Below are 21,111 nucleotides of genomic sequence, written 5' to 3'. Positions count from 1 at the left end.
TAGACACTGACTGTAGGGGAAGAAAGATATAGACACTGACTGTAGGGGAAGAAAGATATAGACACTGACTGGAGGGGAAGAAAGATATAGACACTGACTGGAGGGGAGGAAAGATATAGACACTGACTGTAGGGGAAGAAAGATATAGACACTGACTGGAGGGGAAGAAAGATATAGACACTGACTGTAGGGGAAGAAAGATATAGACACTGACTGTAGGGGAAGAAAGATATAGACACTGACTGGAGGGGAAGAAAGATATAGACACTGACTGTAGGGGAGGAAAGATATAGACACTGACTGTAGGGGAAGAAAGATATAGACACTGACTGTAGGGGAAGAAAGATATAGACACTGACTGTAGGGGAGGAAAGATATAGACACTGACTGTAGGGGAAGAAAGATATAGACACTGACTGTAGGGGAAGAAAGATATAGACACTGACTGTAGGGGAAGAAAGATATAGACACTGACTGTAGGGGAAGAAAGATATAGACACTGACTGTAGGGGAGGAAAGATATAGACACTGACTGTAGGGGAAGAAAGATATAGACACTGACTGTAGGGGAGGAAAGATATAGACACTGACTGTAGGGGAGGAAAGATATAGACACTGACTGTAGGGGAGGAAAGATATAGACACTGACTGTAGGGGAAGAAAGATATAGACACTGACTGTAGGGGAAGAAAGATATAGACACTGACTGTAGGGGAAGAAAGATATAGACACTGACTGTAGGGGAAGAAAGATATAGACACTGACTGTAGGGGAAGAAAGATATAGACACTGACTGTAGGGGAAGAAAGATATAGACACTGACTGTAGGGGAGGAAAGATATAGACACTGACTGTAGGGGAAGAAAGATATAGACACTGACTGTAGGGGAAGAAAGATATAGACACTGACTGTAGGGGAAGAAAGATATAGACACTGACTGTAGGGGAGGAAAGATATAGACACTGACTGTAGGGGAAGAAAGATATAGACACTGACTGTAGGGGAAGAAAGATATAGACACTGACTGGAGGGGAAGAAAGATATAGACACTGACTGTAGGGGAGGAAAGATATAGACACTGACTCTAGGGGAAGAAAGATATAGACACTGACTGTAGGGGAAGAAAGATATAGACACTCTGACTCTGTAGGGGAGGAAAGATATAGACACTGACTGTAGGGGAAGAAAGATATAGACACTCTGACTCTGTAGGGGAGGAAAGATAGAGACACTGACTGTAGGGGAGGAAAGATATAGACACTGACTGTAGGGGAAGAAAGATATAGACACTGACTGTAGGGGAAGAAAGATATAGACACTGACTGTAGGGGAGGAAAGATATAGACACTGACTGTAGGGGAAGAAAGATATAGACACTGACTGTAGGGGAGGAAAGATAGAGACACTGACTGTAGGGGAAGAAAGATATAGACACTGACTGTAGGGGAGGAAAGATATAGACACTGACTGTAGGGGAAGAAAGATATAGACACTGACTGTAGGGGAGGAAAGATATAGACACTGACTGTAGGGGAGGAAAGATAGAGACACTGACTGTAGGGGAAGAAAGATATAGACACTGACTGTAGGGGAAGAAAGATATAGACACTGACTGTAGGGGAAGAAAGATATAGACACTGACTGTAGGGGAAGAAAGATATAGACACTGACTGTAGGGGAGGAAAGATATAGACACTGACTGTAGGGGAGGAAAGATAGAGACACTGACTGTAGGGGAAGAAAGATATAGACACTGACTGTAGGGGAAGAAAGATAGAGACACTGACTGTAGGGGAAGAAAGATATAGACACTGACTGTAGGGGAGGAAAGATAGAGACACTGACTGTAGGGGAAGAAAGATATAGACACTGACTGTAGGGGAAGAAAGATATAGACACTGACTGTAGGGGAAGAAAGATATAGACACTGACTGGAGGGGAGGAAAGATATAGACACTGACTGGAGGGGAGGAAAGATATAGACACTGACTGTAGGGGAAGAAAGATATAGACACTGACTGTAGGGGAAGAAAGATATAGACACTGACTGTAGGGGAAGAAAGATATAGACACTGACTGTAGGGGAAGAAAGATATAGACACTGACTGTAGGGGAAGAAAGATATAGACACTGACTGTAGGGGAAGAAAGATATAGACACTGACTGTAGGGGAGGAAAGATATAGACACTGACTGTAGGGGAGGAAAGATATAGACACTGACTGGAGGGGAGGAAAGATATAGACACTGACTGTAGGGGAAGAAAGATATAGACACTGACTGTAGGGGAAGAAAGATATAGACACTGACTGTAGGGGAGGAAAGATATAGACACTGACTGTAGGGGAAGAAAGATATAGACACTGACTTGAGGGGAGGAAAGATATAGACACTGACTGTAGGGGAAGAAAGATATAGACACTGACTGTAGGGGAAGAAAGATATAGACACTGACTGGAGGGGAGGAAAGATATAGACACTGACTGTAGGGGAGGAAAGATATAGACACTGACTGTAGGGGAGGAAAGATATAGACACTGACTGTAGGGGAGGAAAGATATAGACACTGACTGGAGGGGAAGAAAGATATAGACACTGACTGTAGGGGAAGAAAGATATAGACACTGACTGGAGGGGAGGAAAGATATAGACACTGACTGGAGGGGAGGAAAGATATAGACACTGACTGTAGGGGAAGAAAGATATAGACACTGACTGGAGGGGAAGAAAGATATAGACACTGACTGGAGGGGAAGAAAGATAGAGACACTGACTGTAGGGGAGGAAAGATATAGACACTGACTGGAGGGGAGGAAAGATATAGACACTGACTGTAGGGGAAGAAAGATATAGACACTGACTGTAGGGGAGGAAAGATATAGACACTGACTGGAGGGGAAGAAAGATATAGACACTGACTGTAGGGGAAGAAAGATATAGACACTGACTGTAGGGGAAGAAAGATATAGACACTGACTGTAGGGGAAGAAAGATATAGACACTGACTGTAGGGGAGGAAAGATATAGACACTGACTGGAGGGGAAGAAAGATATAGACACTGACTGTAGGGGAAGAAAGATATAGACACTGACTGGAGGGGAGGAAAGATATAGACACTGACTGTAGGGGAAGAAAGATATAGACACTGACTGGAGGGGAAGAAAGATATAGACACTGACTGTAGGGGAAGAAAGATATAGACACTGACTGTAGGGGAAGAAAGATATAGACACTGACTGTAGGGGAAGAAAGATATAGACACTGACTGTAGGGGAAGAAAGATATAGACACTGACTGGAGGGGAAGAAAGATATAGACACTGACTGTAGGGGAGGAAAGATATAGACACTGACTGGAGGGGAGGAAAGATATAGACACTGACTGTAGGGGAAGAAAGATATAGACACTGACTGTAGGGGAGGAAAGATATAGACACTGACTGGAGGGGAGGAAAGATATAGACACTGACTGTAGGGGAAGAAAGATATAGACACTGACTGTAGGGGAGGAAAGATATAGACACTGACTGTAGGGGAAGAAAGATATAGACACTGACTGTAGGGGAGGAAAGATAGAGACACTGACTGTAGGGGAAGAAAGATATAGACACTGACTGTAGGGGAAGAAAGATATAGACACTGACTCTGTAGGGGAGGAAAGATATAGACACTGACTGTAGGGGAAGAAAGATATAGACACTGACTGTAGGGGAAGAAAGATATAGACACTGACTGTAGGGGAGGAAAGATAGAGACACTGACTGTAGGGGAAGAAAGATATAGACACTGACTGTAGGGGAAGAAAGATATAGACACTGACTCTGTAGGGGAGGAAAGATATAGACACTGACTGTAGGGGAGGAAAGATATAGACACTGACTGGAGGGGAAGAAAGATAGAGACACTGACTGTAGGGGAAGAAAGATATAGACACTGACTCTGTAGGGGAGGAAAGATATAGACACTGACTGTAGGGGAGGAAAGATAGAGACACTGACTGTAGGGGAAGAAAGATATAGACACTGACTGTAGGGGAGGAAAGATATAGACACTGACTGGAGGGGAAGAAAGATATAGACACTGACTGTAGGGGAAGAAAGATATAGACACTGACTCTGTAGGGGAGGAAAGATAGAGACACTGACTGTAGGGGAGGAAAGATATAGACACTGACTGTAGGGGAGGAAAGATATAGACACTGACTGTAGGGGAAGAAAGATATAGACACTGACTGTAGGGGAGGAAAGATATAGACACTGACTGGAGGGGAAGAAAGATATAGACACTGACTGTAGGGGAAGAAAGATATAGACACTGACTGTAGGGGAGGAAAGATATAGACACTGACTGGAGGGGAGGAAAGATAGAGACACTGACTGTAGGGGAGGAAAGATATAGACACTGACTGGAGGGGAGGAAAGATAGAGACACTGACTGTAGGGGAGGAAAGATATAGACACTGACTGTAGGGGAAGAAAGATATAGACACTGACTGTAGGGGAGGAAAGATATAGACACTGACTCTGTACGGGAGGAAAGATATAGACACTGACTGTAGGGGAAGAAAGATATAGACACTGACTGTAGGGGAAGAAAGATATAGACACTGACTGTAGGGGAAGAAAGATATAGACACTGACTGTAGGGGAAGAAAGATATAGACACTGACTGTAGGGGAAGAAAGATATAGACACTGACTGTAGGGGAGGAAAGATATAGACACTGACTGTAGGGGAGGAAAGATATAGACACTGACTGTAGGGGAGGAAAGATATAGACACTGACTGTAGGGGAAGAAAGATATAGACACTGACTCTGTAGGGGAGGAAAGATATAGACACTGACTGTAGGGGAAGAAAGATATAGACACTGACTCTGTAGGGGAGGAAAGATAGAGACACTGACTGTAGGGGAGGAAAGATATAGACACTGACTGTAGGGGAGGAAAGATATAGACACTGACTGGAGGGGAGGAAAGATATAGACACTGACTGTCGGGGAAGAAAGATATAGACACTGACTGGAGGGGAGGAAAGATATAGACACTGACTGTAGGGGAGGAAAGATATAGACACTGACTGTAGGGGAAGAAAGATATAGACACTGACTGGAGGGGAGGAAAGATATAGACACTGACTGGAGGGGAAGAAAGATATAGACACTGACTGTAGGGGAAGAAAGATATAGACACTGACTGTAGGGGAGGAAAGATATAGACACTCTGACTCTGTAGGGAAGGGAAGGAAAGATAGAGACACTGACTCTGTAGGGAAGGAAAGATAGAGACACTGACTCTGTAGGGAAGGAAAGATAGAGACACTGACTCTGTAGGGGAGGAAAGATAGATAGTAATACGTGTGTGTGTGTGTCTGTGTCTCCTACCTGCGTCACAGAGCTCTCCGCTGTATCCGGCCTCACAGTGACAGTTGGCGTCTCCTGAATCAGACGTCTGACAGTGCCCATGTTTACAGTTGTGGCTGCGGCAGGGGTTAAACAGCTCCCCCTGCTGGTTACACAGGGCACCACGGTAACCCTCCACACACTCACAGCGGTACGCCTGCAGGTCAAGGGGAATACACTTCCCATGCACACACCTAGGTAGAGGGAATATAAATTAATACATTAATCAATATTCACTCCATGACCAAAATTATGTGGACACCTGCTGGTCAAACAAAATCATGGGCATTAATATGGAGTTGGTCCACCCTTTGCTGTTATAACAGCCTCCACTACTCTTCTGGGAAGACTTTCCACTAGATGTTGGAACATTGTTGCAGGGACTTGCTTCCATTCAGCCACAAGAGCATTAGTGAGGTCGGGCACTGATGTTGGGCGATTAGGCCTGGCTCACAGAGAATGCCAAGAGTGTGCAAAGCTGTCATCAAGGCAAAGGATGGCTACTAAAATATATTTGGATTTGTTTAACTCTTTTTTTGATTACTACATGATTCCATGTGTGTTATTTCATAGTTTTGATGTCTTCACTATTATTCTACAATGTAGAAAATAGTAAAAATAAAGAAAAACCTTGAATGAGTAGATGTGTCCAAACTTTTGACTGGTTCTGTATGTAATGATTTGTCTCAAACTGTTCATATGAATTGCAGTTTGAGACTTGGTGAAAACTAAGTGAAATGTAATGCATTATCATCATAACCCCAGTGGTCTGTTCCTACTTGCTGCCCTGGCATGGGTTGGCGGCAGGCTGGTCACAGTGTGGTCCGCTCCAGCCCGGCTGGCAGTGGCAGACTGGTCCCTGTGGCCCGTCCGGCTGGCAGATACCATGCAGGCAGTAGATCTTCCTACAGGGCTCACAGCCTGGCACCACGCCCGGCTTCATCTGGGTCTTAGTGAAGTCCTGCAGCTCGTTGTTGATATACAGGTTCTGGATGCAGCCGTGGAAACTGGAGCCATTCTGGATCTGCCAGAACCGGAAGGCTGCCGAGTGGACGTCCACGGGCATACCTGAGAGACGGAGGAGAAGGAGATAGAGGAGGAAGAAGGGAGATGTTGGTTAGAGTTGTATGGGAGGGGGGAGCAGAGAAACAGCTAACACAGGACTGATATGGAGGTAATGAAGGAAGAGGAAGAGGCTTTTTCAAAGAGCCATGTGCAAGTGAATATACTGCAGCCATCTGATGGAAGTGTGAGACAAAATACTACTTCTTTACGAGAAGTTATGAGAACTAAGGGCCGAATCCTCCAAAACCTTCAGTGTCATCAACATCTGATTTATAGGACATGTTGGTTCAGAATGAATAAATATGCAACTGCGCCAGTAGGGAGGGAAAGTATAGAACCAGGTCCATTTCCCAATATTTTGAATGCAAGTTTGATCAAAGAATTCAATTAAATAATTAACATTTGACTATTTTTTTTTATTCAGTGATTTGACACTAATTTAATTCCCGAAACAGCATCTTTGAAACAGAGGACAGTAAAAAGGAGAAGGGGTATTGGGTGATGTGTAGCATACTCTTTCATACAGTGGCCAACAGTCACAAATATACATAACAGTGCATCACACCACACCACAGTACACCACAGTACAGTACACCACAGTACAGTACAGTACAGTACAGTACAGTACACCACAGTACACCACAGTACAGTACACCACAGTACAGTACAGTACAGTACAGTACAGTACACCACAGTACACCACAGTACAGTACACCACAGTACAGTACAGTACACCACAGTACACCACAGTACAGTACACCACAGTACAGTACAGTACAGTACAGTACAGTACACCACAGTACACCACAGTACAGTACACCACAGTACAGTACAGTACACCACAGTACAGTACACCACAGTACAGTACAGTACACCACAGTACAGTACACCACAGTACACCACAGTACACCACAGTACAGTACACCACAGTACAGTACAGTACACCACAGTACAGTACACCACATCACACCACAGTACACCACAGTACAGTACACCACAGTACAGTACAGTACACCACAGTACAGTACACCACATCACACCACAGTACACCACAGTACAGTACACCACAGTACAGTACAGTACACCACAGTACAGTACACCACAGTACAGTACACCACAGTACAGTACACCACAGTACAGTACAGTACAGTACACCACAGTACAGTACACCACAGTACAGTACACCACAGTACAGTACACCACAGTACAGTACATTACAGTACACCACAGTACAGTACACCACAGTACAGTACGCCACAGTACACCACAGTACAGTACACCACAGTACAGTACACCACAGTACACCACCATACAGTACGCCACAGTACAGTACAACAAAGTACAGTACGCCACAGTACACCACAGTACAGTACACCACAGTACAGTACGCCACAGTACACCACAGTACAGTACATTACAGTACACCACAGTACAGTACACCACAGTACAGTACACCACAGTACAGTACATTACAGTACACCACAGTACAGTACATTACAGTACACCACAGTACAGTACACCACAGTACAGTACATTACAGTACAGTACATTACAGTACACCACAGTACAGTACACCACAGTACAGTACGCCACAGTACAGTACACCACAGTACAGTACATTACAGTACAGTACATTACAGTACACCACAGTACAGTATGCCACAGTACAGTACACCACAGTACAGTACAGTACAGTATGCCACAGTACAGTACAGTACAGTACAGTACACCACAGTACAGTACAGTACAGTACACCACAGTACAGTACAGTACAGTATGCCACAGTACAGTACACCACAGTACAGTACACCAAAGTACAGTACAGTACAGCTGGAGGCAGGGCTTTCTCCTATAGAGCTCCATTTTTATGGAACGGTCTGCCTACCCATGTCAGAGACGCAAACTCGGTCTCAACCTTTAAGTCTTTACTGAAGACTCATCTCTTCAGTGGGTCATATGATTGAGTGTAGTCTGGCCCAGGAGTGGGAAGGTGAACGGAAAGGCTCTGGAGCAACGAACCACCCTTGCTGTCTCTGCCTGGCCGGTTCCCCTCTTTCCACTGGGATTCTCTGCCTCTAACCCTATTACAGGGGCTGAGTCACTGGCTTGCTGGGGCTCTCTCATGCCGTCCCTGGAGGGGGTGCGTCACCTGAGTGGGTTGATTCACTGATGTGGTCATCCTGTCTGGGTTGGCGCCCCCCTTGGGTTGTGCCGTGGCGGAGATCTTTGCGGGCTATACTCAGCTTTGTCTCAGGATGGTAAGTTGGTGGTTGAAGATATCCCTCCAGTGGTGTGGGGGCTGTGCTTTGGCAAAGTGGGTGGGGTTATATCCTTCCTGTTTGGCCCTGTCCGGGGGTGTCCTCGGGTGGGGCCACAGTGTCTCCTGACCCCTCCTGTCTCAGCCTCCAGTATTTATGCTGCAGTAGTTTATGTGTCGGGGGGCTGGGGTCAGTTTGTTATATCTGGAGTACTTCTCCTGTCCAATTCGGTGTCCTGTGTGAATCTAAGTGTGCGTTCTCTAATTCTCTCCTTCTCTCTCTCGGAGGACCTGAGCCCTAGGACCATGCCCCAGGACTACCTGACATGATGACTCCTTGCTGTCCCCAGTCCACCTGGCCGTGCTGCTGCTCCAGTTTCAACTGACCTGAGCCCTAGGACCATGCCCCAGGACTACTTGACATGATGACTCCTTGCTGTCCCCAGTCCACCTGGCCGTGCTGCTGCTCCAGTTTCAACTGTTCTGCCTTATTATTATTCGACCATGCTGGTCATTTATGAACATTTGAACATCTTGGCCATGTTCTGTTATAATCTCTACCCGGCACAGCCAGAAGAGGACTGGCCACCCCACATAGCCTGGTTCCTCTCTAGGTTTCTTCCTAGGTTTTGGCTTTTCTAGGGAGTTTTTCCTAGCCACCGTGCTTCTACACCTGCATTGCTTGCTGTTTGGGGTTTTAGGCTGGGTTTCTGTACAGCACTTTGAGATATCAGCTGATGTACGAAGGGCTATATAAATAAATTTGATTTGATTTGATTTTGATTTACACCACAGTACAGTACAGTACAGTACAGTACACCAAAGTACAGTACAGTACAGTACAGTACAGTACACCACAGTACAGTACAGTACAGTACAGTACAGTACAGTACAGTACAGTACAGTACACCACAGTACAGTACAGTACAGTATGCCACAGTACAGTACACCACAGTACAGTACACCAAAGTACAGTACAGTACAGTATGCCACAGTACAGTACACCAAAGTACAGTACAGTACAGTACAGTACACCACAGTACAGTACAGTACAGTATGCCACAGTACAGTACACCACAGTACAGTACACCAAAGTACAGTACAGTACAGTACAGTACACCACAGTACAGTACAGTACAGTACAGTACACCAAAGTACAGTACAGTACAGTACAGTACACCACAGTACAGTACATGTTTCCGGTTCCGGTTCCGGTTGGAGCGAGCGGTCGCATCTACACTTCGGTCCGCAGGTAGTATAACTTTTCATTACATTTCGTTATAGTACAACGGTTTGATTTGTCTAATCTTAGCAATTTCTTCTTAGCCAGCTACATAGCCGTCTTTGTATCAACGACAATTGCATAATTATCGTATTTCGTCGTCCTAACGTATCTGCCCAGCAGCTAGCTAAGCAGCTAGCTAACATCCACTGTCCACTAGCACTGTAGAAACTATTACACTCAACTGAACGACTCGATTAGCGTAGTGTCAGCTAGCTACATAGTTGTCTTCGCATCCAAGATAATTGTGCAGTTTAGAGTGTGTAGACTTAGAGTGATTATCTTAATTTACCGAGGTTAGCTAGCCAGCTATTTGTCGTCCTTAACGTAGGAAATGCTGCTAGCTAGCTAGCCAACAGCTAGCCAACCTCTACCGAATTGAACTCTAACTACCCGGTCAACATTCCGCGTCGCTCCACAGGTAGTATCACATTTTCATTTCACTTCATTACAGTACAACGGTTTGATTTGTTTGATCGTAGCTAGCCAGCTACATAGCCGTCTTTGTATCTAAGACAATTGTGTAGTCTAGAGCGATTTTCTAGGTTAGCTGGCCAGCTATTGTCGTTCTTCTAACGTAGCTAGCCAGCTAGCCCCCGAATAGCAGCACTGTAGTAACTATTACAGTACAACGGTTTGTTTTGTTTGATCGTAGCTAGCTAGCTACATAGCCGTCTTTGTATCTAAGACAATTGTGTAGCCTAGAGCGATTTTCTAGGTTAGCTGGCCAGCTATTGTCGTTCTTCTAACGTAGCTAGCCAGCTAGCCCCCGAATAGCAGCACTGTAGTAACTATTACAGTACAACGGTTTGTTTTGTTTGATCGTAGCTAGCTAGCTACATAGCCGTCTTTGTATCTAAGACAATTGTGTAGCCTAGAGCGATTTTCTAGGTTAGCCAGCCAGCTATTGTCGTTCTTTTAAAGTAACGGAACGCAATCAACCTAGCTAGCCAGCTAGCCCCCGAATAGCAGCACTGTAGAAACTATTACACTCGACGGAACGACTTGATTAGTGTAGTGTCAACATCGCAGCCACTACCAGCTAGCCTACTCCAGCAGTACTGTATCATTTCAATCATTTTAGTCAATAAGATTCTTGCTACGTAAGCTTAACTTTCTGAACATTCGAGACGTGTAGTCCACTTGTCATTCCAATCTCCTTTGCATTAGCGTAGCCTCTTCTGTACCCTGTTAACTATGTGTCTATCTATCCCTGTTCTCTCCTCTCTGCACAGACCATACAAACGCTCCACACCGCGTGGCCGCGGCCACCCTAATCTGGTGGTCCCAGCGCGCACGACCCACGTGGAGTTCCTGGTCTCCGGTAGCCTCTGGAACTGCCGATCTGCGGCCAACAAGGCAGAGTTCATCTCAGCCTATGCCTCCCTCCAGTCCCTCGACTTCCTGGCACTGACGGAAACATGGATCACCACAGATAACACTGCTACTCCTACTGCTCTCTCTTCGTCCGCCCACGTGTTCTCGCACACCCCGAGAGCTTCTGGTCAGCGGGGTGGTGGCACCGGGATCCTCATCTCTCCTAAGTGGTCATTCTCTCTCTCTCCCCTTACCCATCTATCTATCGCCTCCTTTGAATTCCATGCTGTCACAGTTACCAGCCCTTTCAAGCTTAACATTCTTATCATTTATCGCCCTCCAGGTTCCCTCGGAGAGTTCATCAATGAGCTTGATGCCTTGATAAGCTCCTTTCCTGAGGACGGCTCACCTCTCACAGTCCTGGGCGACTTTAACCTCCCCACGTCTACCTTTGACTCATTCCTCTCTGCCTCCTTCTTTCCACTCCTCTCCTCTTTTGACCTCACCCTCTCACCTTCCCCCCTACTCACAAGGCAGGCAATACGCTCGACCTCATCTTTACTAGATGCTGTTCTTCCACTAACCTCACTGCAACTCCCCTCCAAGTCTCCGACCACTACCTTGTATCCTTTTCCCTCTCGCTCTCATCCAACACTTCCCACACTGCCCCTACTCGGATGGTATCGCGCCGTCCCAACCTTCGCTCTCTCTCCCCCGCTACTCTTTCCTCTTCCATCCTATCATCTCTTCCCTCTGCTCATACCTTCTCCAACCTTTCTCCTGACTCTGCCTCCTCAACCCTCCTCTCTTCCCTTTCTGCATCCTTTGACTCTCTATGTCCCCTATCCTCCAGGCCGGCTCGGTCCTCCCCTCCCGCTCCGTGGCTCGATGACTCATTGCGAGCTCACAGAACAGAGCTCCGGGCAGCCGAGCGGAAATGGAGGAAAACTCGCCTCCCTGCGGACCTGGCATCCTTTCACTCCCTCCTCTCTACATTTTCCTCCTCTGTCTCTGCTGCTAAAGCCACTTTCTACCACTCTAAATTCCAAGCATCTGCCTCTAACCATAGGAAGCTCTTTGCCACCTTCTCCTCCCTCCTGAATCCTCCTCCCCTCCCCCCCCTCCTCCCTCTCTGCAGATGACTTCGTCAACCATTTTGAAAAGAAGGTCGACGACATCCGATCCTCGTTTGCTAAGTCAAACGACACCGCTGGTTCTGCTCACACTGCCCTACCCTGTGCTCTGACCTCTTTCTCCCCTCTCTCTCCAGATGAAATCTCGCTTCTTGTGACGGCCGGCCGCCCAACAACCTGCCCGCTCGACCCTATCCCCTCCTCTCTCCTCCAGACCATTTCCGGGGACCTTCTCCCTTACCTCACCTCGCTCATCAACTCATCCCTGACCGCTGGCTACGTCCCTTCCGTCTTCAAGAGAGCGAGAGTTGCACCCCTTCTGAAAAAACCTACACTCGATCCCTCCGATGTCAACAACTACAGACCAGTATCCCTTCTTTCTTTTCTCTCCAAAACTCTTGAACGTGCCGTCCTTGGCCAGCTCTCCCGCTATCTCTCTCAGAATGACCTTCTTGATCCAAATCAGTCAGGTTTCAAGACTAGTCATTCAACTGAGACTGCTCTTCTCTGTATCACGGAGGCGCTCCGCACTGCTAAAGCTAACTCTCTCTCCTCTGCTCTCATCCTTCTAGACCTATCGGCTGCCTTCGATACTGTGAACCATCAGATCCTCCTCTCCACCCTCTCCGAGTTGGGCATCTCCGGCGCGGCCCACGCTTGGATTGCGTCCTACCTGACAGGTCGCTCCTACCAGGTGGCGTGGCGAGAATCTGTCTCCTCGCCACGCGCTCTCACCACTGGTGTCCCCCAGGGCTCTGTTCTAGGCCTTCTCCTATTCTCGCTATACACCAAGTCACTTGGCTCTGTCATAACCTCACATGGTCTCTCCTATCATTGCTATGCAGACGACACACAATTAATCTTCTCCTTTCCCCCTTCTGATGACCAGGTGGCGAATCGCATCTCTGCATGTCTGGCAGACATATCAGTGTGGATGACGGATCACCACCTCAAGCTGAACCTCGGCAAGACGGAGCTGCTCTTCCTCCCGGGGAAGGACTGCCCGTTCCATGATCTCGCCATCACGGTTGACAACTCCATTGTGTCCTCCTCCCAGAGCGCTAAGAACCTTGGCGTGATCCTGGACAACACCCTGTCGTTCTCAACCAACATCATGGCGGTGGCCCGTTCCTGTAGGTTCATGCTCTACAACATCCGCAGAGTACGACCCTGCCTCACACAGGAAGCGGCGCAGGTCCTAATCCAGGCACTTGTCATCTCCCGTCTGGATTACTGCAACTCGCTGTTGGCTGGGCTCCCTGCCTGTGCCATTAAACCCCTACAACTCATCCAGAACGCCGCAGCCCGTCTGGTGTTCAACCTTCCCAAGTTCTCTCACGTCACCCCGCTCCTCCGCTCTCTCCACTGGCTTCCAGTTGAAGCTCGCATCCGCTACAAGACCATGGTGCTTGCCTACGGAGCTGTGAGGGGAACGGCACCGCAGTACCTCCAGGCTCTGATCAGGCCCTACACCCAAGCAAGGGCACTGCGTTCATCCACCTCTGGCCTGCTCGCCTCCCTACCATTGAGGAAGTACAGTTCCCGCTCAGCCCAGTCAAAACTGTTCGCTGCTCTGGCCCCCCAATGGTGGAACAAACTCCCTCACGACGCCAGGACAGCGGAGTCAATCACCACCTTCCGGAGACACCTGAAACCCCACCTCTTCAAGGAATACCTAGGATAGGATAAGTAATCCTTCTCACCACCCCCCCCCCTTAATGATTACAGTACAGTACAGTACACCACAGTACAGTACGCCACAGTACAGTACACCACAGTACAGTACATTACAGTACACCACAGTACAGTACACCAAAGTACAGTACAGTACAGTATGCCACAGTACAGTACACCAAAGTACAGTACAGTACAGTACAGTACACCACAGTACAGTACACCAAAGTACAGTACAGTACAGTATGCCACAGTACAGTACACCACAGTACAGTACAGTACAGTACAGTGTGCCACAGTACAGTACACCACAGTACAGTACACCAAAGTACAGTACAGTACAGTATGCCACAGTACAGTACACCAAAGTACAGTACAGTACAGTACAGTACACCACAGTACAGTACAGTACAGTACAGTACAGTACAGTACACAACAGTACAGTACAGTACAGTATGCCACAGTACAGTACACCACAGTACAGTACACCACAGTACAGTACAGTACAGTATGCCACAGTACAGTACACCACAGTACGCCACAGTACACCACAGTACAGTACAGTACAGTACACCACAGTACAGTACACCACAGTACAGTACAGTACAGTATGCCACAGTACAGTACACCACAGTACGCCACAGTACACCACAGTACAGTACAGTACACCACAGTACAGTACACCAAAGTACAGTACAGTACAGTACACCACAGTACAGTACACCACAGTACAGTACACCAAAGTACAGTACACCACAGTACAGTACACCACAGTACAGTACAGTACAGTATGCCACAGTACAGTACACCACAGTACACCACAGTACAGTACACCACCATACAGTACAGTACAGTACACCACAGTACACCACAGTACAGTACGCCACAGTACAGTACAGTACACCACCAAAACATAATATCACAAACTCTGGACACACAGCCATTTCTGATATCAGATCAGTTCAATTTCAACTCTCAACGCTTTAATATCAAGAATGGCTAGTCGGGTTACAGAGCATTACTTACACGTTTGGGATGGCAGGTAGCTTAGTGTTTAGAGCATTGGGCCAGTAACTGAAAGGTTGCTAGATTGTATCCCCGAGCTGGCAAGGTAAAACTCTGTATTTCTGCCCCTGAACAGGCAGTTAACCCACTGTTCCTAGGCCGTTATTATAATTAAGAATCTGTTCTTATCTGACTTGCCGAGTTAAATAAATAAAAAAAATGTTTAAAAAGTTTAAAAAAGAAACAAGGAAATCATAACCTATGTGTCTACAGACTGTGTCTGGTAGGACAGAGATAGAGATCTATAGCAATGTGTTTAATAGGGATGAATGAAAACTGGAAATATTAGGAATCACAGAAATAGAAGACTATACAGTATGTATTATATGGTAGGAATACTGTATGTATTCTGAACACTGTGGGCCTTGATAGGTGACGCTCATAGGGCCAAGGGTTTAATGTTGTGCACTATATTACACACCAGTGTTGCTGAGTGTTTGTATACGTGTGTATGGGGATTATATTGTAGGCAGGAGTATGTAGCTTTATCAGTGTGTTTTCTTTTATGTGTGTTCATAAATGTGTGTGTGCTGGACGTGCTCTAACAAACAGTAGTTATGGGGGATGGACTGGGTGAATTGAGGTTTGGAGTTGGGTAGGTTGCAGGATTAGGTCAGGATATGGCTCGCTTGAGGTAGTTGGGGTTTTGGGATGGGGGGGTGGGTGGGGTTGGGTTGCAGTGGGGGGTGACATTGACAGTAGTGTAGTAGTTGTAGTGCCTGCAGCAGAGGAGGAGGAAGTGGGTGTGTTCTGGAGAGGGCCCCTACCCCCCACGTATAGCGGAGCCTCCCCGTTAAGGGGACGGACCCCCCCCAGGCTATCCATGGTGGTGGGGAGACCCCCGTCGATGGACAGGTTCACCATCTGGTCAAAGGTCACCAGCTCTACCGTGTGGAACTGACCATCGTTGATTGTCTCAGTACTGCAGACAGAGAGAGAGGGAGGGATGGAGAAAGAAATAACCAGGAGAGAGTGGAAGAAAGAGACAGACAATGTTGCTGTTGTGCTTATGTGTTTGTTGGTTTGTCTGTGTATGTGTGTGTGTGTGTGTGTGCAGTCTGTGTGATTATGTGTGTGTGTGTGTGTGTTTACGTGTTTACCTGTAGATAGCATGTCCAGGCTGGCTGCCAGGGTCGTAGCTGACCTTAACGTGACCTTGATACATCTCTACAGCGATGTGATCATTGTCTCCATTATACAGCAAGATACCATTCTCCTCCGCTGTCGACACCTGGGGACACACATCACAATAGAATAAAAGCTATGCACATTTCCCTTTGACATCACTGTCACAATCCAAATATCCAAGTTACTGTACATGCATGATCTCAAACACATGCCTGTTGAATTGATCAATTCAGTACCTGCAGTGTATAAGCTTTGTGTGTGTGTGTTACAGTACCTGTAGTGAGATGTTAGATACCTGCAGTGTGATGTTAGCCTGGGGCCAGTTCTTGAGGTCAGAGAGCAGCAGGTAGGAGTCTCTGTCTACAAAGTTAACACTGACCAGCTTCTCACAGCGAGGCCCTCCGAACCCAGGGAGACACTGGCACAGTGCCCGGCCTGCCCGTTCCACACACAGGGCACCGTTCTGGCAGTCTGCCAGGTCACACAGAGACCGCGGGAAGGGGGGCACCTCACACAACTGACCACTATGGGAGGATGAAGGAGGGGAGGTTTTGAAGAGAAAGAGCGAGACAGAGAGCGAGAGAGGAGAGGAGAGAAGAGAAGAGAGAGAGAGAGAAGGGTGAGTAAGTCAAAATGATAGATTCGGAAGAAGAAGAAGTCTTCGCACAGATGGCTTGATATTGTTCTAAGTTGTGTGTGAGTTCTATGGTTTGTGTGTGAGTTCTATGGTTTGTGTGTGAGTTCTATGGTTTGTGTGTGAGGTCTATGGCTTGTGTGTGAGTTCTATGGTTTGTGTGTGAGTTCTAAGGCTTGTGTGTGAGGTCTAAGGTTTGTGTGTGAGTTCTAAGGCTTGTGTGTGAGGTCTAAGGTTTGTGTGTGAGTTCTAAGGTTTGTGTGTGAGTTCTAAGGCTTGTGTGTGAGTTCTAAGGCTTGTGTGTGAGGTCTAAGGCTTGTGTGTGAGGTCTAAGGTTTGTGTGTGTGTGCGTGTGCCTCACCTATAGCCATCAGGGCAGGAGCAGGAGTATGCGTTGAGTTGGTCGACACACTGAGCTCTGTTCGGACAGCGATTCTCCTCACAGTCATCGTAGTCAACACTGCAGTCATCACCCACGTAGCCCGGAGAACACACACACCTGCAACACACACGAACGTGTGTGAGCTTGAGCCAGGGCATTAGGTCTGGGTGACAACGCAAATCTTTAAGTCTCCCACACGTTGATATGGTGTACTCACTGGGGCCCAGTAGAGGTGATGAGACAGGTAGATTGGTGTTGACACGGACTGACCCCTGGAGCACACACATCCTCCATCTCCTCACACATCTCCCCTGGAGAGGGAGGGAGAGAGGGGGAGAGGGGGAGAGGGAGAGATTACATTGATGGATGAAAAATTGCAACCGAATAGGTCAACCCAACAGCGATTGAGAGACCAGAGAAGGCTGGTCTATAGTGTAATGTGTGTTACCTGTGTAGTACAGTGGACAGAGGCAGGTATAGTGGTTGACTCCATCTATACAGGCAGCTCCGTTTCCACAGTCATTATCTTCACAGTCATCTATGTTGGTCAGGCAGGTAGGACCGTCAAAGCCAAGGGGACAGGCACAGCTGTATGCTGCCTCCTCCTCCTCATCAAGTTGGCAGGTGCCCCCGTTGACACAGGGGTTACTGACACACATGTTCAGAGAAGTCTCACAGTTTCTACCCTGCAGACACAAAGAAAAGTTCAGTGGTCACCAATCGACCCTGTTCCTGGAGAGCTACAGTGTCTTGAACAAATTGATTACACTCATTAACTCATGACTGAATTTCAAATGAATGCATTTTCATTAGTGGAATCAGGTGTGTTAAAGCTGTGCTGGAAGAAAAGCCTGCTGCACAACAGGCTTCATAATGTCAGAAGTGGAGAGGTCTTGTCACAAACTCAACAGCCACAAAGACAAGTAAGGACTCGATTCAATTTATATCGCCGAAGTTCAGAGCTATAGTGAGCTTGACATTTAAAGGTAATTTACGATTGAGCCAACATATGCAGCGTTTACCGTGAATGCAGTCTCCCTGCGAACGTGGGAACATTGCCTTTAAATTTCAATCACTTCACCGATACAGATTGAATCAAGATCTAATTTTAGTCTAAGTATGTGTTAGAGCTGGACTGGACCAAAAGCATGCACGACATGGCAAGAAGAACGCTGCAGGTAAATGGTGAGATCTCACCTGGAATTCAGGAGGACAGCTACACCTGTAGATCTCTGCCAGATCACTGTGACAGATCCCTTGGTTGACACACGGGCTGGACAGGCATGGGTTACACTTGGCCAGGACGCCGCTGTCCACCTCACCTAACACACACACACATTTTATCATTTTACATGATGCCTATCTTTCCTGTTCATTTGATTTTCAACTATTGGTATTTGGTATTTTATTAGGATCCCCATTCGCTGTTGCGATAGCAGCAGTTACTCTTCCTGGGGTCGACTCAAAACATGAAACATGACTTAATACAGAACGTTAATAGACAACAACAGCTCAAGGACAGAACTACATCAGTGTAAAATGGCACACATAGCCTACATATCAGTACATACACACGATATCTAGATCAAATAGGGGAGAGGCGTTGTGCCGTGCTGTGTTGCTTTATCTAGTTTTTTGAAACCAGGTTTGAGGTTCATTTGAGCATTATGAGATGGAAGGGAGTTCCATGCAATCACGATTCTCTATATAATACTGGACGCTTTCTTGAATTTGTTCTGGATATGGGGATTTTACTTTTAGCCAAGAGAGACTGGACAGCATAGTATTGATGTTAGCCCTCTGATTACAGTGACGAGCAAGACGTGCCACTCTGTTCTGGGCCAGCTGAGGTTCTTCTATGTCCTTCCTAGCAGCACCTGACTATCTGACTGGGCAACAATCAGGATAAGATAAAACTACAGCCTGCACGACTTGATTTGTAGAGTGTGGTGTCATGAAAGCAGAGCAGCTCTTTATCACGGCCAGATCTCTCCACATCTTAGTTTCACAACCATTCAATAAATATGTTTTAACCATGACAGTTTACAATCCAAGTTAACATCAAATAATTTAGTCTCCTCAACTTGCCCAACAGACATATTATTCATTATCAGATTGATCTGAAGTCTATAATTTAGGGAATGATTTGTACCAAATACAAATCTTAGTTTCTGAGATGTTCAGGACTATGTTCAGTTTATTACTAGCCACCCATTCTAAAACTCTGTTCAGGGTTGCAGTGATTTTCACTAGCTGTGGTTGCTGACACATATAGGTTTGAATCATCAGTATACATGGACACACAGGCTCTGTTTAATGCCAGTGGCAGGTCATTGGTAAAAATAGAAAAGAGTAGAGCCAAGAGAGCTGCCCTGCAGTACACCACACATATACAGTGCCTTCAGAATGTATTCATACCCCTTGACTTATTCCACATGTTGTTGTCTTACAGCATGAATTCAACATGGATTACATTTTTTTCAATTCTCACACATCTACACACAATACCACATAATGACAAAGTGAAAACATGTTTTTAGAAATTTGTGCAAATGTATTGAAAATTAAATACAGAAAAATCAAATTTACATAACTATTCACACCCCTTTGCTATGACACGCTCTGATTTAGAATTGTGGTGAGGCATACATCTGGGGAAGGGTATAAAACATGCTCCAGAGTGTTGAAAGTTTCCAAGAGCACAGTGGTCTCCATCATTGGGAAATTGAAAAAAAAACAGGCACAGTTCAAAACCCATCTAACACCATCCCTACCCTGAAGCATGATGGTGGCAGCATCATGCTACTGAGATCCTTTTCAGCGGCAAGGACTGGGAGACTGGCAAGGATAGAGGTAACAATGAATGGAGCCAAATACAGGCAAATCCTTGATGAGAACCTGCTTCAGAGTGCAAAAGATTGTAGGTTGGGGTGAGGATTTGCTCTCTAACAGGACAATGACTCCCAAGTATACGACCAAAGCAACGCTGGTAGGGCTTCAGAGCAAGAATGTGAAAGTCTTTGAGTGGCCCAGACTTGAATCCCATTGAAAATATGTGGAAAGATTGCTGTTCACCGCAGGTCCCCATCCAACTTAACAGAGCTTGAGAAAATCTGCAAGGAAGAATGGGACAGTCCCCAAAACCAGATGCGGAAAGCTGATACAGGCATACCCAAGTTGACTCAAAGCAGTAAACAAAGTATTGACTCAGGGGTGTGAATGAAACTAAATGAATGAACCCATCTCACCGTGGCACTCAAACTTCTTGGCAGGGGTGGTGAGCAGCAGCTTGCCCTCCATGCCCGTCGGTCCGGCACAGCGGGCGATGCCTGGCTCCTTGTAGCCCGTCTTCACCCAGTCAGACAGCCAGAGCAGACGGCAGTCACAGTACAGGGGGTTGGCACCAATAGCCCTGAGGGTAAAGGGTCAGAGGTTAAGGGTCAGGGACAGGCAATTGTGGAAAACTATTGTTTGTTATAAAAAAATGTATATTGTCATACATGAGTAAAAGTAAAGATACCTTAATAGAAAATGAATCAAGTAAAAGTGAATGTCGCCCGGGTAACATACTACTTGAATAAAGTACAAAAGTATTTGGTTTTATACTGAACAAAAATATAAACACAACATGCAGCAATTTCTAAGATTTTGCTGAGTTACAGTTCATATAAGGGAATCAGTCAATTGAAATATATTCAATAGGCCCTAATCTATGGATTTCACATGACTGGGCATGGGCGCAGCCATGGGTGGGCCTGGTAGGACATAGAGCCA

The 21,111-nt window shown here is 46.4% G+C and overlaps 1 protein-coding gene across 1 annotated transcript in view; it reads right to left on the bottom strand.

Annotated features, from left to right (window-relative positions):
• The window catches only part of LOC135523480 (slit homolog 1 protein-like), a 217,819-nt gene that overhangs the window by 5,406 nt on the left and 191,302 nt on the right, over positions 1–21,111 (bottom strand). Inside the window, exons 25-34 of the mRNA XM_064950176.1 lie at positions 20,586–20,749; positions 18,535–18,659; positions 17,786–18,023; positions 17,555–17,648; positions 17,317–17,454; positions 16,617–16,845; positions 16,294–16,424; positions 15,961–16,115; positions 6,180–6,468; positions 5,383–5,594 (exon numbers count right to left, since the gene is read on the bottom strand). Coding sequence (XP_064806248.1) covers positions 5,383–5,594; positions 6,180–6,468; positions 15,961–16,115; positions 16,294–16,424; positions 16,617–16,845; positions 17,317–17,454; positions 17,555–17,648; positions 17,786–18,023; positions 18,535–18,659; positions 20,586–20,749 — 1,775 coding nt within the window. The remainder of the gene's footprint in view (positions 1–5,382; positions 5,595–6,179; positions 6,469–15,960; positions 16,116–16,293; positions 16,425–16,616; positions 16,846–17,316; positions 17,455–17,554; positions 17,649–17,785; positions 18,024–18,534; positions 18,660–20,585; positions 20,750–21,111) is intronic.

This window comes from Oncorhynchus masou, chromosome 31, assembly GCF_036934945.1.
Source record: "Oncorhynchus masou masou isolate Uvic2021 chromosome 31, UVic_Omas_1.1, whole genome shotgun sequence".
Lineage (NCBI taxonomy): Eukaryota > Metazoa > Chordata > Actinopteri > Salmoniformes > Salmonidae > Oncorhynchus > Oncorhynchus masou.
The sequence above is the reverse complement of the archived record's forward strand: the minus strand, read 5'-3'. Positions and strand labels throughout refer to the sequence as shown.